The following is a 27,300-nucleotide window of genomic DNA, read 5'->3' as shown; positions in this document are numbered from 1 at the left end:
CGGGCTGGAATCCTGGCTGGAGACTGAGTGTTTGTGGGTGTTAATGTGTATTCAGCCTCCTGCTGTCTCATGCCAGATGTGTCTCTTCCCCCGTCCACCTCACCTCCGAAATACATTTGATCTGAGGCTGCTCGGGGTTGATTTAGAAAAATGCATGGGGGAAAAAAATAAGTACATGATCTTCAACATAAATAATCACTGTTATTTTAGAGGTTATATATGGGGTGATGAAGACTAAAGGACAAAAGATGATGTCACAGTGTAATTGAGTGCTTTCATGTACAGTGTGTACTGTGTGTGTATCCTATGTGTGCGTGCCAGCATCGTATTATGCTCTCATTTCTCCCACTGCACTTCCATTTTCTTGTGTTTTTTTCTTTCTGAAGCAGAACATGTCCCACCACACATATTGATTTGTTAGCCAAGGGCCTGGGTGCACCTGGCTCGACAGCAGGGGGGCATTCACATCATAGCATGTTCGCCGTGGTTCATCATGGTTCATGATGGAGGAGGCACGACACAGAACACTGCTGAGGTTAGGATTTTGCCATATGGGGTGAGAAGAGGGAATGAGCAACCATATGGATCCTCTGCCTGGGCGAGGTCTGAATACAAGTGTGTGTGTATCTCTGTGAGTAAAAAAACAAAAAAACAAAGCAGGAGCCTTTATTCTGGTAGGTGGGTTTGGACTGGGTTAAGGGGTTGGCTAAAAGGAAGTCAAATACAAGCTGTGTCCTGATTGAGAGGCCGCAGCCCATGAAGGCCGAGCTGAGGATTTCCATGTTTGGCGTGGCCATCGTGTCCCACCCTTTCTGCTGTCGCCTAGCAACTGAGTTGCAGTTGGACATGACGAGAAAGTTTTAAAGCGATAGTTCACCGAAAACTGATAATTCACTCATTATGTATACTCCCCACTATGCTGATGGAGGTGGTGGGTGAAGTGTTTGAGTCCACAAAACCCTTTTGGAGTTTAAGGGGATAACAGCATTGCAGCCAAATCCAATACAATTGAAGTAACTGGTTACCGATTCGTAAAAATGTAAAAAGAAACATAAAATGCCTCCATACTGAAACTCCAAAAGTGTTTTGTGGACTCAAACCCTCCATCAGCATAATGGGGAGTAGATAATGAGTGAATTTTCATTTTTAATGCCCCTTAATGTGTTTGTTGCTGGATATTAGATGGAGACACTTTAAGAAGATAGGGCAATGTAGGTAATGAAACATGTTTTTTGTTTTCAGTCTGTCAAATAAGGAAAGAGAAACACAAAAAATAAATCCATGAGGACATCTTTATGAAGCTCGGCTGTTATTGCATCGGACCACTGCTTTTTTCAAGATATTGTTATTGCTTCAATGTGGAACCAAGACCGGTCATATTGTTCTTTTTCTTGTTCTGTAACCACGGTCTATATACTTTTGTTACTATGAGCTGCCTTCTCTCCATCAGTGTGAATGGTTACTGACATACGCATGCATGTACTAGGTGTGCAATGGGAGAAAGAATTGACCAGCTACTGGCCCCTTCCTGATATCAGAGCACTACAGCTTGTCTCCCTCTTCTTCAAAGTGCAGCCACACTTGTTTGTATCATATCTGTGAAATTGAAGGAATCTCTCTGCTGGAGTTTGTAAATTTTGTTAATTGCGTTTTCTTTATAATGTCAATCCACCCTGATGTATTTATTATCATATTGTAAATAAAACAATGTTATATCTGTATACTTTGACTCGATCTGGGACTGTATGATGGGTCTTCATGTTTATCCATGTTTACTTCATTTATCCACTTTGGCCTTAGTCATAGGCCTCATTCAAAGCAGAGGATTGGACTTATCATAGCAGGAAAGGCAAATGTGTTACTAACATTAACAATGGCTCTGTTCTATTCAAATACCCTCGTAAGTCATGAGAGCGCGGCAGTGAGCCATCATAGACAAAACCAGGGCCTGGAATCTGAAGCAGCTAAACTGAGCCATTGTTCATTTTATTTACATCTACATAATGATTATGTGACATGTCAATATGTATGTATATATAACTTTTGTCAATGTTGGCAAAATTTAAAAAACGAAAGAATCCAGTTTGAATTGATGCTGACAAATCTCATGTCACACAATGAAAATAATTCAATTTGATTATTGGGGATGAAATAAAAAGCAATCAAACGGACAAACTCTCAGGGCTTTAATCATTCATTATTACATTTACAGTGCATTTGCTTTGCCTCCTATTCTCCAACTTCTCCATTGATTTAAACATTTTTAAATTATACATACTAAATGATTATTCAAGTGCACTTTTAACTTTCAAACTTCCACAAAAGAAAAGAAGAAAGAAAATGCATGCGTGCACAGTGTTCCGCCTCTCCTGGGGTTCATTAGTAGCAATGGAATTCAGTGACCCAGAAACTAAACCTAGCCCAAATCAGTTAGCCGACATACACATGCATACATTTGAGCTGCTAATTACAAAGCCAAACTCCACCTGAAGGGAGGGGTCTCCTCTTTGAAGATGAACCGAGCTGTGAAGAGCCTAAATGTTTTTTGTAGGTACACTCTCCTCGTTGGCTTCAGTGTTAGAATGCTGAACTTGTGCCAGCCAGAAGACGTTCAAGGGTTTTGGATTTGTTTTCAAGGTTTGCTCACATGCAAATTTAATGCCTGTTGTGTAAATGTGGAAAGATTTAATATTATAGCTCTGATACCGTAAAAAAATGTGTGTCTCACTGCATGCATGCCAACCCTTGGTTTTATAGAGGTAATACATGATCTATTACTAATAATAATATATCTATATAACATATCAGTGCAATTAGGGCCTCGTAGAAATGCAATATGAGGCATCACTGGGTGATTTGATGGGACCAAATCCAAGCTAAAACAGAGGAAATACTGAACTTACATTTATCTGGTGGCAGGAAATATTGTTTCAAATGAAATTATAACGTTGCTTTGTGTCTGTCAGATGTGTAAAATGGTAAATATATGCTGACACATCTGCCTAACAAGTCTACAAAGTAATACTACACCAATGTTGTTGTTTTTGTGTGTAATTCGTGTTCATTTTAAATGCAACATATTAACTGCTATATAAGTAGGCCTAAGGTTGTTTTTTTCACTTTCCTTTTTAATAACTATAGTCTACTACATATTTATTATTCCCAATCTCAACAATATAGTCTCTTGTCTTTTTATTTGTTTTGATCCTCTAGTATTTAACTTTGCTTTGCTTTTACTGATTGTTGTTATGTTCTGATTATTCTGTATATAATAATAATACCCCACATTATAATAATAATGGGGGTTTACTCGTTTTCATTACAGCAAGGTTTACTTTCATTTTGAATAACCATAACCTACTATTTATTGATTGTTCTCAATTTCTAAACTAAAATATTTCTTTGTGTTATTTGTTTTGATTCTTATTTTGTTGACTGTCTTTAAAGGTGCCGACACATAAATTTGTATTATTATTATTAACAACAACAACAACAGCAAAAATAATACAAATCATAACAATCATCTTCATCGTCATCACTTATTTCTCGTTCTGTGGTTTCCAACCTGCATTATCCCTTTACCCCTTCACCAGTGGAAGTGTGGCACTGCAACTTGTTTTTAAAAGATGTGAACCCACTGGATGACTTCACGTCCCTCTTGTGTCTCTGGTCTTTCTCCTGTCCCCCTCGCTGTGAGATAGTTGGATGACTAACTGTGTGGCTCCCTGACCTCTGCACCAGGTCGCTGCTCCTTTAAGAAAGTGACAGCAGCCAGCCAGCGGTGGAGGAGCTGCTCACGAGCTGCCAGGACCAGGACGCCACTGAAGGCATCTCCAAACTTTTCCCACACACACACTGAAAGTTGCTCTCTTTGGACTGTTATCCCTGCTGTCGGTGGCTGAACATGACAACAGACTCACACACGACCTGTCGGTGGTGATGAAGCGGACGCTACTGACGAGGACGAGGAAATTAAAAAGGGAAAACATGCGAGAGGGGAAACTTGTGGAATGATGCCCGGGCGACTGCATCCCTCCCTCCAAAGTTCAGCTAAGGTGGCTAACGTTAGCTAGCGCAGGACTCTGCTCGCTTGGGTCTGAAACTTTTTACACAACTGTTTACTTCGTGGTTTGTCTAAAAACAAGTTATTACAACATGTCACCCGGTGTAACGGGGTTACGGACGAGGCGTGGACGTGAAAGCTTTCATCCTTAGCTTAGCCTGCGTCCCTAACAGCCCCCCCCGTCGGGGCCAGGTTACACAGGATCGAGCTAATCACTAGCTAGCTTAACAGGCAGCTAGCATCTGTTAGGTTAACCAGGGGGGTTTTGTTCACTCTCACTGAGAAGTGACACAAATACACACTTTTCCATTAGCTTGCTCGGCGCCACTGCGAGGAGACTACACAACTTTAAACGTGTCAGGGAACTTTATTCACACATGGACGCCCACTGCAGAGGAGCAGGACTTGTTGCATGCTACATGAGGAGATGTGAGAAAAGATGAGTAAGGAAGAGACAAAGCAGACAGATGATCACATGAGAAAGTAATGTTCGCCTTTCAGTATGATGTCATTGGTGTCATGTGTGTTTTTGTAACTTCCTTGTGCTGTGTGCCTTTATTTGTGTCTCTGCATGTGGTCTTGTTTACATGTTGGACTCATGTATGCATGTTAATTAATGTGCAATAACATACAACACTGAGCTGTAGACTTTCTTCTTCACAGGCAGGCAGCAAACACATTTTAATGCCTTAGATCTGACCACTTACACTGGCTCTGGGACTTTTAGATAAATTCATTACAGAGTGATTTATATTTCATCTGGATGCAAGTGTTTTCAGTGTCTGACCCCAGGCCGCTCACTGTCCCTCCTGCTTTATTCCCCCACCTGTTTCCTCTCCCGGTTGCTCACATCCCTGCCTCCTCCATCAAGACCTACTGGTGGACGTTCGATCACAATTTGGAGCCGTCTTACGTTGTAGTCGTCTCCACTGTTCATCGCCCGTAACCGAGAGAGGCCCTGCATCTTGGATGAGGAGGCGACTGCCGGGATGAAGGTGACGGTGACGTTCGGGCAGACGGGGGTGGTGGTGCCCTGCAAGGAGGGCTGGACTGTGAGGGAACTCATCCAGCAAGCCACGCAGAGATACAGAAAACTGCTGGAACAGGTACCATTCACACGTTTCACTGTGAGACACCACCGACAATCTGACTGTTGATCCTTATTCTGAATAAGGTCAAGATATAGAATGTTCCATTTATATTCCTGTTTAAATGTTACAGAGCATAGTCTTATTACGGTTGGTTGACATGGCCAAAAATTATATTAAGATAAAAATGTGATATTGACATTGATAATTATCCCGATAAATATCACATTATTATTTCTTTTAACTGTAAAGACAGATTTTTTTTCTCCTGAGTGAAGTTTGTGGTTTTAAACTCTTCTTTATGAGCAGAGAATGACAAACATTATTTTTCCATTTTGTTACACTTGGACTCAGGGCATGCATCATAGTCCTATAGGAGTTTGAGTTATAATGCGTTTAAAACGTATACATGTCAACATAATGTGACTAGGTTAGAATATTCCTCACGTCTTAATTTGATTATGGCTTGTTCAGAGTTTGACCTTATTCAGGTTAAGGTAATCAGATAATGCTGTTAACATGGTTTAATCAGGTTCGTATCAGCTGCCCATGTAAATGTATCTAATGTTGTGACAAAGAGTTGTGTATGTTAGTGTGACTGCTCCAAAAGTTGTTCCTCTATAATATTGGTAACAGACATTTCATTACATAATAGACAGATGGTCGTTTAAAGAACGTGCAAACCAGCAAACCAGGTTCTTTAGTGTTGTTTTACCAAATATGTCCAACAGGTACATCTCAGAATTACTTCACATTGTGCGTCACTGTACAAGACAGTTGTGAGCAATCTTTTTTCCAATGTCATTACTGCTCCATTGTTAAACATTATGAGTGGCAGTAATTGTAGTAGTATAATAATGTTTCATTGTTATTGATGCAAGATAGTTGAGTGTCTGCTCAAGAACGCTAACAAAAGCACGAACAAATGAAAATCCATCTCCCTTTGAGTCTGCCTGACCTTTGAGCCACAAGTTAGCCGCAGCATTAATTGTGCGAAGTAGTTTTGTAATAATGTGTGAAGATTTTCATGAACTCCTGAAAGGCGAGATAACTTTTTTATGAAACGGCGCTTTCATAATATGTGCGGTTTTCCCTGAAGTCATAAAAAGAATAATCGAAAGCTCTGTCAATTTTATATCATGAAAGGAGCGTATGATTTTCACAAGCCAAAGTCTTGGGAAATCAGACAAAGCCAGGAGGTCCAGTTCTCCATAATTGCTGTATAAAAAATTAAAAGCACATCTGATATGAATTATTAGGGTCCAGACAGCAGTAGGCATGAGTCCTTTCCACTTTGGTTGTGAGTGTAAAATGCAAATGTGTCCCTCTTGTGATTTCTTTATGGCTGCTGTTGATTCCCAGCGCTGTTCTTAGGCTGGGAACCCTGTGACCCCCATCAGACGACCAAATCTTCTCAGTGACTCGCTTCATATTGGCTCATTATTCAAAGAGCACAGCAGTCGTATAGATGGATGGCCTCACTTGTGATTGAGGGAGAGCTGTCGAAGCCGTGTGTATGTTTGTGTTTGTGTGAGACTGTCGCTGAGGAGATGCACTCATTTTTTTCCACCATCCGCTTTTTCTTGCAATTTCTACCTCTTGCCTTCTAAATGGCCTTTCATCTACCTATCCCCACCTCAACTCAGAGCTCCTGTGTGTTTTCCCATCCTTCATCTTATTTACCTGTCTTTTCTTCTTCTCACTGGCATCTCCTCTTCACCTCCCTAAGTGAGGCAGGACAGTGATAACTCTCCACATAGCAGGAACCAATGCCTCTCTGTCATTTTCTCACCTTCCCCTTTGTACGCTTCCTTCTTCACTTCCTGTTCCTTCTTTACTAGCCTCTGTTTTGCCTATATTCCCTTCTGGACTAACAGCAGTGACAGCCTGGGCATAGGCAAAAGCAATGTATACTCCTTTAGGTATGTTTAAGTGTGTTAACTGTAAAATATAATTCATCTCTTTGAGGTGGGCTGATACCATTATTCCTTTCCCAATTCCAATAACTGGACTTAACAGACGGGCTGATACCAAGTAAATCCGATACCAGTGCATTTAATAAAATAACAAGGTATTTTAACAGCTATATGTTACAGACCATGTGTGGAAGTGGTGATTGCCACCATTGTTGTATGAACTGGCTCAGCTTAAACCCTTTGAAAACAGACAGTGAATGCCAGAACCTTTTATTATTTAGTTTGTCGCTTTGTCGCGTATCTTTTCTGCCTTAAGGCTGTCTAAGTAAAATTTCTCGCCTCATTTTTAATGTGGTTTTTGAAAGCTTTTTGCAGTAATTCGTTCAGCTTGGTGAACTCGTGCTATTTCGTCTGATGCTTCAAGTTCCTCATGATATTTCTAGTGTTGTAATTGGCTACACTATAGTGCCACCCCTGGAAACTGAAGTCTTGCATTCGACACACATTGTTTGTTTTACTATCCAAATGAAATATTGCGATATTGCTGACATTTTAGCTAGCTCTGGCTAACGCTACACAATTGGAGATCACTTCTTCTTCGCTGCTCTAACAACAGTACCTGCCAGTACAGAGCAACTGCTGTTTTGAAGTGGTAAAGAGTGAATTTCAGGGAAAAGAAAATTGCAGTTTTATCTGGGTGAAACGAATATACTTTGAGGACGTAGTATCAGATCAGAACATAAATTTGCGTGCTTGCTGACGCACGATCTGACATATTCGACAGTATCTGAGGTATTTTTGATGCTGGTGTTGGTAACGAATCATCTCGTTAAAAAGACACAATAGTGTGAGAACATTTGTGGAAAACAGTGTTGAAGCTTTTGGCCTTTAGACTGTTGACTGACACCTGAAGGCCGGCGTAGAGCTTTTTCACCGATAACAGTTTGGTATGTCCCAGCAGGAAGAGTACGGGTCTAATTGATAACGTTGATAACAGCTGCATTCCTTTCAGCTGTACTCACTTGGCATGCGTGGCCCACGGTGACCCTGGGTGGAGCTGAGCCATCACTGAGGAAATTTGTTTCACCAGTGCTTTTACATGAAATGTCTAAATGTCAGCTGTGAAATAGGTCTGTTGCTAGGAGATGCATTGTTAACTTCTATGGTGAGCCGCTGATGACATTAGACCCCAAATTGCCTTTTCGAAATGAAGTGATATTACAAACTATTTTTAGCTCCCTACAATAACATTACTCTTACAGACATCATCAGTGTGAACCAAAGACTTGTGGCTCTTACAAAAACAAATTTAGAGGATGCTGTAACCGCAGAAACATAAATTCATACATTTCCTCCTTTTTGTTTAGTATTAGGGACATGTATACTTCTTAGCAATAAGGAATTCGATTTTTAGACTGTAAAGCCAAAGGGTAATACACGCCATGCTGTTACAGGAGCAGCAACACTTTAGTTGTTTTTTAATATTCACTGAAAGACAGAGAGAAAGCTCCAAGTGGTTTTCCTGCCACTGCAATGTGTGTAATGATGCACTTCCCTGCTCTATCGATTAGATCTCTGAATGTTTAAATACTTTGTTCCCTGCTTGAGTGAATGAAATGACATGCACTGTGTGTGTGTGTGTTTCGGCCTCCTCTCCCACGGCTCTTTTCCTCCTCTCTGTTTTCTTTCTCTCCTCCCACACCTTGGTCAGCATTCCTCAACCTCACAATGTCGATGACCGCCCATTTTTGTTCATTTTGTTGTTCTGTGCAGATGAAAATTGGTTCATTTGATGTCTGTGCTAAAAGAATATATAAACTTTAATTTACATTTTTATTTGCTTATATTGCACCAAACCATATAATATCAGAGCCAGAAGTAGTATTTCCTCTCTGAGCCAAAGTGGGTCAAAACCTGTCTTCCTTTGCATGTCAGGGGGTTGCAGCTGTAACTGCAGGAGAGCTTCTATTCATCTGGCAAGGAGTAGGTTCCCTGGTGGTGGTGGTGGGGGGTTCAAGCTGAAGAGGGTTGATTATTGTGACTGCTCCGTGAACACGCGTGCATTATGCTCTCATGTGCATCCAAATGGCAGGTACACAGAGAGGTCAGGTGTATTGCCAAAGTCTGGGTGTCTGCTGAGGACAATATAAACTGGATGTTTTGGCGGTTCACTGGCCTGCCGATCGTTATGAAACCGTGGCAGGACAAATTAGAAGATGGCAGGGCGCCACAGTCTTGGTAATTAATGGCAAACACTGGGGAGGGACACACACATGGTGAAACAGAAAGCAGAAGAGAGGAGAGAATTTGACTGTAAATGACAGAAAAACACTGTAGTACTGAGCTGAAATGAAACAAATGCCCGGATATAAACATTATAATTAGTCAAGAATGTCTTTTCTTTGGTTTGTTGAGGCTGGCAGGGGTCCCATTTGGGATGTCCTGTTTGTGTTCAGTTACTCTGCGTTTATTCCTCCTCTCTGTGATGGTGGATACGGAATCCTCTTAGTGCTTCATCTCACCCCATCATCTTTCTTTATAGTTGTTTCTTGATATATTTTGCTTACTTTCTTCCCATCACTAAGTCATGTTACTGCAACACTAATCTGTCGGTGAGACTCTGTAATTATAGTTGTTAGCGTGTTTCATAGAAATCCAGGATATGAGTGTAATATATAGCTGCCCAGTCGCTAATCCTTCTTCCCAGTGCTACAACTCATATTTTTAAATTGTCACTGAGACAGGTCACTTTCTGTCTGTCTCTCCCCCATCCTCTCTTTATCAGCTTCATCCTACTTAGAGAGCTTGCTGCTCGTAAACATTTTATTATCTTGGTTGTTCCAGCCTGCGACTACTGTAGCTAACTAACACTGGCATTCCCATTTATCAGCTGCTTTGTTAGCGGTTCCCACCGTGGTGCTTAAGAGGAGCTAACACTTAGAATAGGCATTAAAGCTACATTTTGCTGATCTTGAAAGGAGTTGGAAATCTTTGAGGTTTAGTCTTACGTTGAGTTTCAGGGAGGATTTATTTTGTATTATAGCTGCATTGATTTCTTTTCTTTTTTTCAGTTTCACATTGATCACAGCCTTATTATTAGAATTTCTATACCCCTTTGTGTTGCCCAGTATGGAACCAAAGGGGGAGAGAGGAGAGACAAGTGGGATTCGAAATGGAATGGCAGTAAAGGAGTGGTGATGTTTCAGCATGGAGGATGCCAAGCCTTTGTTGTACTAATACATTGAAAAGTATCTTTTAAGTATTCTGTAGGCTCTCAGCTCACTCAGTGAAAACTCATGTCACTCATTTAAACACTGTAATGGTAATCTTGAGTTTAGCTGATTTTTATTTTGGCAGTGCAGTCACAGCTCAGTGACTCATGTCGGGCTAGTTATAGATAGTTTATTGAAAAACAGGTACATTTATCAGTTTAAGTATGTGGACAGTGATCAGCATTAAAAATGTGTTGTTATATTTCACAAAGTGAGATGGCAACACAATATACAAATATCCTACATTCCCCTCACAGATAGAACAGTATGAAAAGTAAAACAAAGAAAAAAATGGTCGATCAGAAAATAATTACACCGGGGTTCTATTTTAAAGAGGATCATTACTATTTCTATTATATTGAATTTGGCTCAAACACATTGTATTGACTACAGATGACTTTTGGAGTTACAAACAGTGGAGGATATTTATTTACCACTCTACAGACAGCTGGTATATACAGAGCAAAACCTTTTTTACTTGGTCCAGAACACCAGACCAAATAGATTTGATCAGACGAGTCAGATGACAATGTTGGTTTGTGTGATTTGTGTTTCGGCATGTGATGGAGGGAGAAAGAGAGCGAGCAGAGTCAGGAGGCACAGAATAAATGATTGTGCAGCCTGTGGATCTACTATGAAAAACGATATTACCAATTTGAAAAAAATAGAAATCATTATGTGGTGGTCAGTGTTGATATTGTGGCAATGGCCACAAACAAATCAATGTATGGGTACTGTAGCAGGTCAGACACGTCAGCTGAGTGGGCATTCCTAGTCCAGGATGCATTTGCGTCCATACTGCGAAAAGAATGTGATCACATGTGTCCCAGAACACCTCCGAATGTGGTCTTGGGGGATCGGATCTCAGGATGCATTGAATATGCATTTGGGTGCATTCACACCTGGATGGATGTTAGCACCAGGGTCTCAGTTAGTGGCCTGTTCTGTCAGCTAGCAAGTGTGACAGTATAAGGTTAATTGTCATTCACCTCACTGAACACATCAAAATGCTCCACGATCTGTAATTATTTGTTGTAATACCAAGAAGTTTAACAGTTTACTGACAGATATTTTATAGCGGCATCATTCTTAATGGATGAACATAGAGACAAAGCACTAATGGCGCGGTAGGGAACTGGAGAATGGAAGTGGTGATAAAATAAAAAATAAAACAGTCATACATTCGGGTTATGTAGAGGCGGAATGGGAGGGGGGGTAATTAAATGAACCATTGAAGGAATCAGAACAAAGAAGATCTATAAAAAAAAAGGGAGATCCCGTAAAGAGCCAGGCCAAGAGGAGGAGTGGAACAGAGCAAGAGGAGGAAGGAAAGAGGAGGTTGTTTTTGTGGGGAGTCGTCAGGAAGTTATCAGATTGTTGACACACTTCTTAATTACCTTTGGCCAAACATGCAAGAGTGCGGTTGTGTGTTTATGGATGTGTGTGTGATGTGGTTTCAAGTTTATTCTCTGCTACGAAGTAAGCTACAGCCAACCTGCACTATCATGAGCATTTCAACATATAGTATATTATTGTTGTTTATGCTCATGTGTATTATACAGAATGTTGGTGTTAAATGTGTGTGTGGTCCAGATATGATGAAAACTTGAAACCCAGTTGTGTTTGGAAGCTGATGGTGTGTGCACAGTATGCTCATGTATACTTGCACATTTAAATTGTAAGGTGGATATGAATGAAAGGGTGCCTGTCCATGTCAGTGAGTGCTGAAGTTTCATTAGTCAAGGCAGGAATGCTGATGAGGCGTGGCCTCACAAGCTGATAAAATCGTAAAAGCATTCTGGCTCCATGCCAGCGCACGGGTAATTATTTCTGAGAGGGAGGGAGGGGCAGGGAGGAGGCACGGGCCACTTTCTCTGCAGACAAACCCCACAAGACTGTGTTGATCCAGCCCTAAGCCGGTTCTCTTCTGTTCTGTTTCTTTCCTTATTCTGCTCAGATCTGTTCTCTGCTTGTCTTATTTTTCTGATTCTAATCTATTCTCAAACATGCTTTTCCTGTCCTATAGAACCAATGTCCTAATATGCAGATTTGCTTATAAAATCTAAACAGGCCAGATTAATAAACAACGAGTGACTGCTCAACAGACATGAAATTAAAAATGATTGTGATTATTATGAACACACCCATATTCATAAATGTGTCCAAGTAAGATACTTGTAAAGTCTTATTTTGAACCAAGAATCAAGATGATCGAGGAATCAGCTTGTGCCAATGTGGAATGCTGAAACGTTAATGGTTACCATGGTATTGCAACTGGCAATTTCCTTGTCACAGAAGACAAGCTTTGTTACTGCTGGGTCACAAGATGGGTCACAAGACAATGTAACTCAGATTTGGTTATTTTTCCACAGAATTGGCTGCTGCATAAGTATTCACCGTTTCTATGTTATTTGTAGAGACAGCTCAGAGGGACTTTACTGGCTTTATAATACAGCTGTACCAGACTTGTTTCAGACCTCTCAGTTTTGGCGTAGGGACTAAATGCCATTTTTATCTTGTGGAATTGATCTAAACTACCTCCGATTTAAACCTGTTGCAGTATTCGTCTGCAAGTGTGTGGAACAAACTCCTTTCACATTTGAAGCATGATCTCTGGACTTTGCTTCAGGTCTACCCTGGATCACTGTCCGCATCTTCGCACTGCCTCTACGTTTGACTGCAGCATACCTAACTCCTGTGTAAACCGGTAGGCTCTAAGAGGATGATTGTTCCAGAGAGTGAAGATTGGGGAAGAGGTAGGGGGTTAAACACCTCCAACACTAAACAATCTATGTAATGTATTAACTGTGGTGGGATTTTACTCCAAACTAATAATAATTCTGTGATCATATCTTGAAAGTCAAATACCTTCATTGCCTAAGATTATCTGTATTGGCATCAAGCAAAACGCTGTATTAAGTGCTAATCCCCCTGATTTTCAGATTACATCAGCGTGTTTACAGCTCTTATCTTTACTCCCACAATATCTTAGAGTCCCTCTAGGTTTTTAATCTGCTAGACTTGGAGGCACAGGGTTCCCGTATTTTCTCATAAATTCGTAGCACATTATTCATGCACTCCCCCCTAAATATCAGATTTGATCAGTGCGCTCACTGCTCTTATCTCTCCACCTCTCCATCTCTTGTCTTCTTAGCTGTATGGCTCGCCTACTGTTACATGAGATCATAGGGGGGTGTTGACCTAAAAAACAACAGTGGGTCACCAAAGGAATGATTCTGTTGGGTTCTGGTGTTCTGGCAAAACCTTTCATCACTACAAAAAAGATGATGTTGAGGCCTGCCTGCTGAAAACTGGAACCCGGCGAGGGTGACATGCACAGCTTAAGTGGATATTACTGGTGCTAGCCGAGTCTGCCCGCATGCAAGGGATGGCAACATCTTTATGGATGGTTTTGATGACCCACCGATGTGGCTGGATTTCTCCTTATAGCTGTGTGACTATGACAGATGGACCGTTGTCAATTTGATCGAGAGAGCAGGGCAGAGATCGATGCACACAGCTCTACAGTGAAGCAAGTATGCAAAATAATGTAAACATTTTGAAGAATCATCATAAAACTGTGGCGGGATCAAATTAGACTGTGGTTGGTGGCCATGGTTTTGGTAATTAATGGACACTGGACCATACAAAGTGCTAAATTATTTACATTGCTAAGGGGGGGAAAGCCAGCAAACTACCCTGAGGCCCTAGGTATGTCTGTTGGTTTGTTTGGGACCATGCACCCCTGCAACAACATATCCATATAAATTAAAATGCCTTGTATATTTGTCTGTGTGAGGCTTTAATGAGGATATGACAACTAGAGGCTTTGTTGATATGCACAACCTTTGTCTTACTTTTGAATGCACTTAATAAATCATTAGCTTGAACGTAGCAGTTGACCCCAAGCAAGCCATTGTAAATGTCATCTATGAAGAAGAATATAAGACATGGGAGAGTTTAAGCCAATGTTTGTAACGATGCTTGTGTAGTGAGTCACAGTTTGCATGAGGATGATGGATTGAAATGTTGCCAGTTAACCAGTATTGACACAATTTTGCACTATTGGAACTCTTCCGACATGGAACTGTTATTTAGCCCAAGTGATTTTAAACACCGGGCTGAGATGTTTATTGCAAAGCCGTGAGCAGAAAAGATACAAAAAATAGCTACATGAACTTTTGGCCAAGAAATTTCCCCTAGTAATTATAGAATACATTGATGTGTTGTCCCAGACTTGCCTCCTAACCCTGATTGATGGTGCTCAGGGAAGATAAACACTGTGCAAAAGAGAAAATAAAACAATATAAATGCAATGTTTGCAAGTCTATTTACCATACATCTGGCCTGGGGGTCAGCCAAGTCAGTGTTACAGTAAAGTTATACAATGAATTCCAGCATGGACGGAGGGAGGAAGAGGGAGAGACAATTAAACATGATAAACAGCCACAGTTTCATGTGTAATAGTGACGGTTGAAAAGCAATTGAAATGTCTTGTTTTGTAACATACGAATAAAAGGTGCAGATCCAGAAATCCTGTAAAACACCTAATATATATATAATCAAACAGCTTGAACTAGTCTGACTTGGTTAATTCTCCTGTCGGTTTGTTATTTGTTTTAAAAAAAGATTAGAAATCACTGATCTTAATATACAAAGAAACTAATACACTATTTTAAATTATTTAAAAACCGTCAGTAAGTAATGTATAGGAGAGAATTTTGCTGCAGAGTTGAGTTTAGTATTGACATTGAGACTTGCAGGGATATCCAGGGACACGGAGCACCTTACTCCATCTTACACTCTCCCTGATGGGAGTTTTTGAAAAGCACTGACAAGCACCTGACCCTGAAGGAGTGATTTAATGGAGCGCCGCCCTGAAATCTTTTGACTTATACCTTTCCTCAGGCTGTGTATGGTTTTTTTTTTGTGTGTGTGTGCGCGCATATGCGTGTGTTGTCCCAATATGTTGTTCAACAACCAGCTCTATGTAGTCAGCTGTCCAGTGCAGTGCTGATGTCATTAATCACAGACCCAACACGGCGGAGAAAAGGAGTGAGGAGGGAGAGAGAGAGAGAAAGGGCCAGGCTGGAGTTGTAATCTGTGAAAGGTACCTGAGGGAAAGCTGTGAAAGATGCATGGAGGAAAGAAATAAAAGAGATCAGGGGAGGGAGGAGAGGGAAAGGGGAGGCGGGATATACGTAAATGAGAGGCAGACAGAAGTTGGTGGCCTGGCCAGTACAGAAGACCTTTGGGGTTATCTTATAAGAAATTGATAACAATGAGCAAGTAAAAAGTTCTACTGTTTGACCAGGAGTTAATTTGTTCATGTTAAGATAGAATTTTAGAAAGTGTGACGACCCTCTCAGAGCAGGCCTCTCCCTGCAGAAGCCTGAGGGAGGAGTTTGTTCCTCAGGGACATGGTCTGGCCATAGTCTATAAGCTGGTGACATTCAGCCAGTCTCCCATTCTCCCCCATGGCTTCCACAGCATTTGGTTTTGGTTAAAATTTGATTACTACTTTCCCTTTTCTGTCTTTAAATGTACTTATTTTTATTTAAACTCATGTGCGGTCTGCCCTACTTTGTCCAGCTTTGAGCCGGCTTGTGGCAAAAGTAAGCAGACCAACGACCTTATTGTTGAATGAGAAAATTTGACAGTAAATTACAATATATGTGGAGTTACAAGTAAATGCCACCATAAACCACTTAACTTCATATAACATCTTCATTTTATATCTACTAATACTACTATTGAGGCCTGAGAATTTCTGCCTTGATTTATTCAGAGGATCATAAATCGTGGTAGTGACATTAACACTATTTTGAGAACGAGACAGATAGATTAGGTTCACAATTCATCATCTGCTGATAGACCTGTTCACATACTTAACTTATCGATCTACCTTGGTTGTGCCCTGTGTAATAGGAAGGAGAATTCATGGTTCGGACTCACCACGTTGAATACTGTGATGGGGGGATTCTGGACCCTGATGATATTCTCAGCGATCTGGTGGAAGACAAAGACAAGGTAAGAGCCTCTGGAATTGAGTATCCTCTGTGTCCTGCTTAGAAATTGATAATGTAATCCAATAGACTATAGACTAATAGTTTTATTTCCTTTTGATTCCACCCTCTATAACATAAGCCGTTTTCAGACATGTCCTGCGTACGATCTCTGCATAATTGGATCTGGACTATTGCAAGAGTTGTTGTTTCACACATACACAACACAGGGAGGGGTTCTCTGCTCAGATGCGCTCACAACAGCAACATATTCTCCGCAGGATTCAGGTGAAGGATGGTGCAGCAGGTAGAGGCAGGACAGAACGTATTAATTCCACTGTGGAGATCATGTGATTTTGTTTTTGTTCGATACCTGCGTTGACTCTTGACGTCTCCTCAGTGTCTTCTACATGTGTGACACTGCTTTTTCATCCTGAGATATTTGTTTCCTTTTGTTTTGTTTTTTCATTTTTGAGTCTGTTGCATGTTCAAAGCGCCATTGACCCCCCCACTGGCTCGCGGTGAATCTAGCGGGGGATCTCTTGCTGTGTTCTCACATCGACTTCTGCACAGAAAGTCTGCAGGCTCTCACTCTGGCATTTACGTTCACACATACCCCACCTCCGGAGAAGCAGCGGAGGAACTCTGGCGTTCAGTGCATGTCTGAAAGCAGCTACAGAAAGACTGACAATGTGGACAAGGAATTCAGTGGTTTTTATTTGACTTTAAGCTGACCACAAACAGCCATGTAACATTTATCTTCTTAATTAATGCCCGCGAACTGGAACTAAAATGTGTGAGGTTGGACTTTAATAGCCATTAATTAAAATGGCCCATTACCTGAATGATTAACGGTTTGCAGAGTACACAGACATGCATGTAGTGAAATTCTCAGCCAAGCTGCCCATAAAGAAGTGATACAAATGCCAGGCAGCTCTTACTCTCCACACAGAGCTGTAAAAATAGCCGCCTTTAAAACCTTCCTGGTGTCTCTCTTATCATGCAAATAATCCTTTTGATTTATACTTATTAATTAGTTACATAACTGTGTATGTAGAGGTATATGTGCTTCTACAAATGTTAGAGTGGGTATTTTGTGTGTGTGTATATGTGTGTGTGTGTGTGTGCTCCAGAGTATTGAGCCGCAGTGGCCCATAAGCCACTCCCTTTGATAGAATATTGCCTCGGAAGCAAAAATTCAAAGGGAGTGGTTTTAACTTGCCTGTAGCGTTAGCCAGTGTCATTAGCAATTCACTTTTGGAGCCTTTGCAAACTCAATCCATATATTCTCTGTTTTTCTTATTTCCCCCCTGAGGAATGGGTCATTTTTCATTTTCCCCTTTGGAAAGTCTTGTACATTTTAATACCCTCTCATAGAGCCTGACATTATTAGAATGTGATAAATGGCCCAGATTATAAGGCCTTTTTTGAACCAATGCTTGGGACCTTATATGAATATCAAGCCCTCTCTCAGTGGCTCTGCACATTAAAACAGTATCAACATGTTTTAATGAGCCTGTGTTTTAATGTTGAACCGAATTCTTAATTTTGCGCTCCCAGCTAGTAGAAGTTGAAGAACCTGACGGCTAGGAAATGTAAAGTATGGTATATTTCTCTTCCCTCTGCTCATACTATATGCCTTTAAGGGTGTTTAAATACTGTAGAAGTTGTGGAGATTCTCTGAACTAATTAAGAAGAAAGTTGCATTTGTTGGCAATTTTTTTCAGGGCTGTAAGAGCCTTTGAAAATAAATGAGGGGGTTCACTCTCTCCCTCTTTTATCCCTCTTTTACAGCAAAATTAGTTGGTACATGCAGTTTTTTTTTCCAATGCGTTTAAACCCCGCTAAAAAGGCCTTTCCGATTTTGAGAGACATGTTTGACATTACAACGTACCAGAAACTGAGAAGCTCTCTCACCTCGCCTCATGACAGTGTTTCATGCATCAGCATCTTACTTGCCAGAATAAAGAAGAAGAGGAAATTAGCAAGTTCACCCTGGTGTCATGTTCACATCACTGCTGATTGGAGCAGATTAAAACCTGTCCAAGTCATAGATATTTATACAAAAACGGACAGAGCCCTCTCTCCATACACTGCGTTCATTCCGTCTGTATTGGTGCACGTCTTCTGAGAGCTTACGGACATGGACCAAACTCCTGAACTGGAGCAGTTACACCTTAAATCATGGGGGGCAGTGTAGCCCATAGTTCAAACGAAACCACCATAAGACGTAAGGAAGAAACTACAACAATGGTGGAACTTTTTGTGAGGAGAGAGAGAGACTGCGTTATAAACTACAGGATCTATATGATGTCCCTTCGCCTGCGCAAAAGGACAAACAGCTGCTTTTGCCTCCTTCGTAAGAGGAACCTAATTACAACCCTCTTCACCGTCAACATGTTTGTTGTTGTTGTCAGAAACTGTTGACTCACTACTGCCCCCTAGTGGATGTATTGCTTATCAAAAGGACGCATGGAAGTATGCAGGTAGTAATGGTTACATCATTTGAAATGGAAACAACTCTCTTTGTATGTAAAGGCAACATAAATGAGCCTGAAGAGTGTTTCTGCCTTGACACAGTTAACACAGACGTGCTGTAGATAAGTGACGGGTTAGGAGTATCTATACAGTGGAGACATTCCCACATGACATTTTACGAGATGAGTTTGTCTGATGAGCTCTCATGTCTCGAATTTGTGGGGGTACATGACACACTAAGCCTCAGCCCAGGGGCCATATGACTCGGTGACAGGAGCAATAACAGAGTCAGCAGACCAGCGCCTGATTTAGGAGATTGCTATTATGAGAGCCTGTTGCCATGGTTTTGTAGAGATTCAGAGTGCAGCGTGCTACTGGTCCAACAGTTGGCCAGTTGCCACTCGCCCTGCGCTACTGTGAACTTGTTTGTAGCTTCTTTTTTTTTTATGTGGAGGTGTTGCAGTCTGATATCCCACTCATGATCAGACACTGTAGCACGGGGAGTGTACTGCACTGGCCTCGAAATCTCTGGTTTAAAAAAAGATAACAGAGAATTGATCAGATAGGATAAGACCAAGGTTGTGCCCAAAATCAATCCCTATTGCAAAAATAGTGCAATACATTTTCCCCTTTGCCATTTTCAGTGTACAAATTCTGAGTGTGCTTTTTATCCACAGTGAAGTGCCCATAGCCTGTGCACTGCTTTGTGCTTACAATCCCACAATCTTATCTGGTATATTATCACCCTAACCCAGCAAATGTAGCATTCATTCCAATCCGTGTTCCTGGCAGCCTGATAAACGAAAGTCCAACTTAACTCTACGCTTCTTCGCAAGTCTGGTTTGGTGTTTATCTACTCCTGAGGAAAATATGTGTCTGAAAGATGCTGAGCGGAGCTGACCGCAACTGACCAATTTTGTCAGCCCATTGTGAACAGGATTCAGGAAGTATTTGTTTATTATGTGATGAAAAAAGGAGAGAAGTATATCAGTCTAGCTGGAAGTGAAATGGTGAGATAAGCTCTGAATCATTAGAGTAGATGTGTTAGTTAAAGCTTGTTTTGTTTTGTTCAAGGCTTGAGGTATAATGACTGTAAAGTGTTTGTAATGATACATACTTTAATTGGTGATTGGTATTTCTCAAATATGTCCCGAACTCTTATATTCATAATATAATTAAGTTATATCCTTCCTCTATATTTGTTAACGTCCTATGAATTCAGTGAAGCTGTACTTGACCAATCTTTGGAGCAGAAAACACAAAACAAACAGCACAGGCATACTACAAAATACACATTTTCATCCTGGGATCAAATACAGTGCCATAAACTAATTCCCCCAAAACCCACACATATGGTGAGACACACACATATAGAGAAATAAACCTTACAGAATGATATCTAGCAATACACACTTCTGAGCAGCAGAGATTGCATATGAAATGAGAGTTGAAATATTCATTGGATTCTGAGGCAAGGCTCTCATAGTATTACTGAGCGGAATAAATGGCTTCTAATCCCAGATGAGTGTTTTACTGAAGGCAGACTTACTCTGCCTGGCTTTAGGTTTATAACCACAAAGAAAAACAGAGACGATTTTTTCAGGTCTCCCCAAGACGGAGGTCAAAAATACATTTTCAAAAATCCATGGCTGAAATATTCTCCAGTGATGTATTTGGAGAGAGTGCTCAAATTTATGAACTAGCATTGGTCGCAAACAGCTTTTTAGTGCTATGGCAGCAAACAGAAGCACAGCAAGTTTAACTATCACTGACAGTACAGACTGTGGTCACATCCATACGGCTACGTTTTGAAATGACGAGTGCTTTAGCTCCATATCGGTAATAATCCTCATCCATACTAATACACCTGAAAACACATTAGATGTGACCATTCACAGGAAGCCGATTGCCTACTCTGCATTTTGTTGCTTAGTCACAGATACTACGGCAAAATCGATTGGCCGGCTGCCCCCTGCTGCTTGGAGAAACACTGCACTTGGACTCAAAGATGAACTAATTAGATTTTGGTGCCTGGAGATCAAAGGTCAAGGCCACAGTGACCTCACGTTCCTGTGAATGTGACATCAGGATTTACATTAAATCTGACACAATTCACTTTGACTCATGGAAGACCTGATTAGAATTTGGTGGCCAAAGGTCAGAGGTCACCGTGGCCCTCATAAACACATGTTTAGCTTTGTGAACGTATTATCCCAGGAACACCCCGAGGTAATTCTTTCAAATGTGGCACAAACCTGGACTCGCTGATTAACAGATTAGATTTCACTGGTTAAATGTCAAGGTTACGGCGGCTTCATGAAACATGTTCCTGGCCTCTTGAATGTGTTTTCTCAAGACTGCTTGAGGGAATCTCTTAAATTTTTGATCAGTTGCCACTTGGACTCAAAGATTAAGTGATTACATTTTAGAGGTCAAAGGTCATAGTGAACCCATATGAATCTGGGGAAAGAAAGATTATGTAGAAATATGTACCAGAAATTCCACTGGTTTGCAGAGGCATACAACCGCAGTGCGGTAACTTTTTCTCACAGCAAAAGAAACATCATGTTTGAACAAATCACTACTGTTGACTTTGAGTGTGGGGGGATAGTTTGCCTGCATCCCCCAGATCTATAAATCTGCCCCTGCTCTGAGCGACCTGAGACTGAAACTATATTTCTGAAATGACAGTTTAGATTGAATTTATGGAGGAACCCATTACAATCAGTTAGCTAATGGTTATTTTAATCATTTATATAATTTAGTTAGATCTGTGTGTGGGCTCCTTTTATGCAGCTACGATAAATAGGAAAATCTATTTTCTTAATTTCTTCAGTACCGAGAGCAGGACCCATAATGTTGGAGCTCATCAATAAGACGTTTAATAATTTATCCCTGGGCCCCATTTATTATTGGGTTTTGTTACTGAGAGCTGACACTTAAATGTTGCATCTGTTATTTAAAAATGTTATGTCTTGAAGCAAAGTGATGTTCAAATACCAACATTCTGGACTGAACATTTTGGGAAGCAGACTTACGGTCATGTTCCCTTCTAATGAAACGATTCACATAAATTTCGTCTGCTGATTTTCAGACACCTTGTGTGGGAAAGCGATTACTTGGCCCGGACATATTCAGCTTGGCTTAACTTGGAAACCACCACCCACACACCCTCACCCAACCCTCACCCTTTTCTCCATTACCCTAATGTCTCTCTTCTCAAGCCCTCTCACAGCTTTGTGCCATAGAAACGGAAAAGTAAGCATGAAATATAGATTGCCATCAGCATTTTGTGTGTAGCTGGACGTGTAATTCCTAATGTGTTTTTCCTGTGTTGTGAAGCAGCATTACGGAGAGCAGGGTTTGTGAAGAGGGTTAAGTGGTAATGAAGAGAGGGGGAGACACACACAGACGCCTTGTATGATATGGATGTCTGTACTTGGACATTAATATCACAAACACACATAGACACACAGCAGGATTCCCTTTGCACACATCAGTGATAAACATAAATATTCTCCATCAAGCATGCACAGACATGATCACAGCAGGCATCCATTTACAGTATCTAACAGTTACACCCGGAGCATTCTCTGACTTCATTAGTATGAGCATTATGTATAATATTATTGATCAATGTAGAGGAGACTAATTATAAATCTACAATCAGTCAAACAATGGAACTGCTGTAGTTTTTCTTTTCCACACACACACACACACACACACACACACACACACACACACACACACACACACACACACACACACACACACACACACACACACACACACACACACACACACATTTTGTCTGATTGAAAATACAGACACAATGCGATTAGATATCATTCCCATAAGATAGTTTAACCATAATAGAAACAGATATTTTCAAAGCCTCCATGGAAATACTAATGGAACACAGGCTAGTTTGGAAGTAGGACGGTTCTCGATGAACTGAGCTTTGATCGGGGGTGATTGTGCCAATCTTAATTAGTACATTGATAGCTGGACACACACGCTTACAGAAACTTGCTCGTGGTTTGATTATATTGCATCCTTTTTAGGAAAGAAATACCTCAGCTAGCCTTCACCAGGACATCCTATTGGCTCCTTCTTCTGCCAAATATTACATGTGTAGTATTAACATGTACAACAGAAGATATACAATGGATTAAGATGAAGATGGATCCCCACAAGAAAATGTCCTCTTCTTAAACCCAGAGATCAGGTATCAGAGTCAGTGTGTACTGCTGAGACAGTATGTTCAGTCTTGGAAACCTTCTTCTATCCTCCCCCTGATCAACATTTAAATAACCTTACAACCGATAGCTTTATTAGGTAAGAAACATGAGAGTGCTGTCGTGAACATCAGAAGAAATAAAATGGCTTGGAAGATCCTCAGTGTTCTGGAGGTTCTCCAGTGGGCACCTCCTCAGAGAAAATGGATTTAATTTAGGTAATTTGCCAGAGAACTGTTTGTAAGTTGCCTTGTAAATCCTGTTAAAATAAGCTTTGAATTGATCAAACTTGATGCATGTCTGGCGATTATACTGTCTGTCTGGCTGATGAGACGAAACAACCTTAAATGGCCTGACTTGGAGACGTTGAGATGGACAGTTGGTGGACACAAGCCAACAGGATTGTTATTTCCCCCCATGTGGTAGGTATTGAGTCAGCCAAAACAAATTTGCAGAAGAAGACAGTCAGGCCAACAGTTGTTCTCTCAGTTATATTCATATTTATTCAACGCTTTGGTGTTCTCCTTTTCTTTAAACGTCTTTTTTGTTCTTTTTCTTTTTGTTTTCTTAACCCACATTGCCAAGGAGGTTGACTGGCAATCCTACTGACAGTTGTGTTGTGAATAGTGTCAAATGTGAGATAGATTAAAAATGTATCAGGATGATTTAGTTTGTATATTTATGAAAGAGGAGACTATAGATTTAGGAGGTGATGAAGAAACTCAACATGCGTCAGGCCATAGTGTGATGATGTCCCACCAGATTGTCAAACTGAACTAACTCAGCCCAGAAAGTGTCTCTGGCTGTGCTGAGGAAGTGTCTGAGAAAATGAAATGCAACCTGGGTGGAATCTTGCTGGCTCTAAAACCCTGTCCACACTAATGCAGATACTTACAAAACAAACTTTTCCCTCTGCTTTTGAGCCTCTTGTCCACACGTAAAAGTTGTAAATCCGATTTTGCAGATTTTCAAAAACTCTGGTTTCTCTGTATCTGTGTGTCCGTAAAGTGGAGCGTTTGGGAAATTATGACATGACAGCTTCATGCATACCAACTTTTGCTTTGTGTAATGAGCATGTGCCAGAAACAATAACAACAATGGTGGCTAGCTATAAACTGGTTTCTCTACGTTTGGTACGCACTGATCCATATTTGACGGATCATTGGTGTAGACTTTATTGCCACCTACTGGCTAGGTATGTTTTGGTGTTTGTAGTCAATTTTGGGTTCTCGTCTGAACAGAGATATTTTGTAAAATGAGGACTGAACAGAGGGGAAAATATCTGTTCAAAAAAATATCCGCAGCAGTTTAGACACAGCATTAATGAAGTTAAGTTCTTCCTTGTGTTTCTTTCCTCATTTGAATGTTTTACTCTAGCTCTTATTTTAATTATTGGTTGGAGATGAGCCAAACATTAGTATTGGCCATGTCTGAAAATCTATTATTAGTTTAGATTTTTAGTATTTAGATAAACATCTATTTTCCTCTTCTCACAAATCTGATCTGCAAAAAATGATTTATGTGCTGGTAAAATCTGAATAATTACAGTAATTAAAGGTCACAACAATACCACAATCATTAACAAAATATCCAAACCTCTGATAATGAGGGAATTATTCAGAGCAGGTTTCCAGTTATCAGCCGGCCCTTCCTTCCCGTCTGTGCTCTCTCACTCCACAGTTCTGTTTGGTCATGATCCTGAATTCTGATCAGTTGTAAATAACACAGGCTGCTGTTAACAGATACAGCTCTTGTCAAACTTGATCACTTATGTCTGTCTTTCCGTCGAAGTGCTGTCGTTGTAACTTATCGCCTGCAAGAGCATTATGAAGACATTCGTGATCGTTCTTGATACAGATTAATCAATTAAGGGCTTTTAAAAACGTTCATTTAGCAGCTATGAGTGAGAAATGATTATGTGCGGTTGCAGCATCATTTGTTCAGACACACACATGCAAAAGTAATTTGGCCAAATTAATGTACGTGCTGCATCATTTACTGATTGATCGCCATCATCACTGATTGTGTGATCTTGTAATAGCATTTAAAATGGAGCGGGTAAGTAACGGTCCAGCAATTCATCCTTACTGATTGTTTGAAATTAACTTTTTATATGACGATTAAACAATTTTTTTTAATATAGTTTAGGTTTTTTATAGTTGGTGAGTTGGTATCTTATTGTACCTCTATGCATGTATGCTTTTAATATGTATTTAGTTAGTAGGATGGATTTGAAAATTCATGTAAATTGGTAGAGTTGTTTTTACGTTATCCTTCTAACAAACAAACAGACACTGTTGGTGTGTCGACCGTGTAGTTGGAGCAGACTGTGTAAATTCAGTGCAAAACAACACTCACCCTAAGAACTACAGATTCTTTCAGCCAACTACTACAAGTCAATCAGTGTGATTGAGATGTAATTCACAGGTGACATTGGGTTTGAAGATCTCCTCCTCAACCTCACATTCAGCTTTCCCACCGCTGTACATGTCTGCCCTCTGTTGCTCCCTCCTCCCCCATCTCCCTTTTCTCCTTTCCCATTCCATCTCTTTTCCTTTTTTCTCTCACCAGCTTAGCTCTGTCATTTAAAGGAAGAAAACACCAGCCAGTCAGAATGAGGCAATTATGACCCTGCTGGAAGGGTTATTATGCATAATGCCCCATAATCCTCCTTTACAGTTTTCATCATAAATGACATGTACATTAAGCCAGTGCAGCGTATACATGCCGACACTAACTTCACTTGCTTTCGCCCCGGTTTCGAAAATCACACACACGCACACACACACAAACACAAAGCCGCATTAAAGTATTGATTCATAAAGATGATGCAGTTGCAATGTGATTATTCATAGCTGCCTATTCTGGTGTGACAAGATAATGACGACAATAGACTCCAGACAGACGGGCAGCATTTGAAGTATTTGATTGGATTTTTATGCACGCCATGCTGTGTAAGTTACATGCTTGAGCATTAAGGTAGTTGATGATAAGGCTGTCTTTGCATTTTGTGTGTCTGTGTACGGGGTTGTTGGTTAACTTGTCAACATTGATTGAACCGTGACCTAGATCAAAACAATGAGCCTTGAAAGGGATTAGAAAAAGACATGCAGAGATATCGAGAAGCTGCAATTTGTGTGGGTGGCCTCTGACACAGTCCGTGTTTAATCACAGCGTTTTAATCCCAGGCAATTTAACAAACCCCCCGACACTTAAATGAAGCAGACAGGCATCCAGCAAATCTCATTGTTCACCTTAACCTATGTTGTAAGCCTAATAATCATATTAGTGTTGTGTTTTAATAGATTATGATTCTTTTTTTGTAGCTATGCCAGCACCATTAAGTCTTGCTGGCTTTGTTTTCCTGCACAGTAGTGGCTGAGCAGTTTTTAATTCGAGTTTTATTAAAGAATAAATTCTGCATTTCCATTTCCCAGTGCAAGAACAGTCATATTATTATGTATTTATTTCGGCTCGACCGCGGACTCAGTCCATCGAATGAAAGCTTAGCTATTCAAGCTCCACTGTAGCTTTCTGTTGATATGTTACTCGACCTGCACATTTTCTGTGCCACATTATAGGTGCGATTTTCTCAACCAATGGAAAAACACATCAGTCACTTGCATGGTCCAAGGTGTCTGGTGTAATGGTGCTTGTGTTCGTACTCGACCTTGTGTCTAAACAAAAGCTTCACACAGAAATCAGTTATAAAAGTCAGCTGGGGTGAAGGAGAAGAACATTATTGTTTCACTTGCATGCTGCATTTAAAAAAAAATGTTTTGTCTCAAATGTTTAACATTAACAAAGATACTGTGCATTGTCAAAACATTTTTTTTTCCGGCTGCCGTGCAGTTTTTAATTTTTTTTAACCATTTTTCAATCATTTTTATCGATCTATCTTTAAGGTCAACCAAGTTCAGACATGCCTTTGTTTTCAAGTGTGATGTCAGTTTGCATGGTTTAAGCGAATGAACAGAAAAGACAAATATTCACACTGACGTTTTTCGCGCACACACACACACACACACACACACACACACACACACACACACACACACACACACACACACACACACACACACACACACACTGCATGGTCACGTAATACTAACACTTCTGTAGCCACCTTTGACCCCTCAGCCCTACATATGAAGTGGCCAAGTGGTGGGAATAATATTTACCTTCCACAAAAGAAAGCACTGCGGCTTATTGCTTTCACACATGGCACTGGTTTCATTTG

General features: G+C 40.6%; 1 protein-coding gene across 4 annotated transcripts in view; it reads left to right on the top strand.

The window, feature by feature from the left end:
• Nucleotides 1-3,757: 3,757 nt before the first annotated feature.
• pard3bb (par-3 family cell polarity regulator beta b) overlaps nucleotides 3,758-27,300 on the top strand; it is a 198,518-nt gene continuing 174,975 nt past the window's right edge. For 3 of the 4 annotated variants that reach the window (XM_035174412.2, XM_035174410.2, XM_035174413.2), the window contains exons 1-3: nucleotides 3,758-4,055; nucleotides 4,935-5,169; nucleotides 16,268-16,369. In XM_035174412.2, coding sequence (XP_035030303.2) covers nucleotides 5,053-5,169; nucleotides 16,268-16,369 — 219 coding nt within the window. In that variant the 5' untranslated portion in view covers nucleotides 3,758-4,055; nucleotides 4,935-5,052. The other variant, XM_035174411.2, reaches the window with a different exon arrangement.

The sequence above is a fragment of the Hippoglossus stenolepis genome, chromosome 13 (assembly GCF_022539355.2).
Source record: "Hippoglossus stenolepis isolate QCI-W04-F060 chromosome 13, HSTE1.2, whole genome shotgun sequence".
In the NCBI taxonomy this organism is placed as follows: Eukaryota; Metazoa; Chordata; class Actinopteri; order Pleuronectiformes; family Pleuronectidae; genus Hippoglossus; species Hippoglossus stenolepis.
This window is presented reverse-complemented; position numbering and strand designations above follow the sequence as displayed.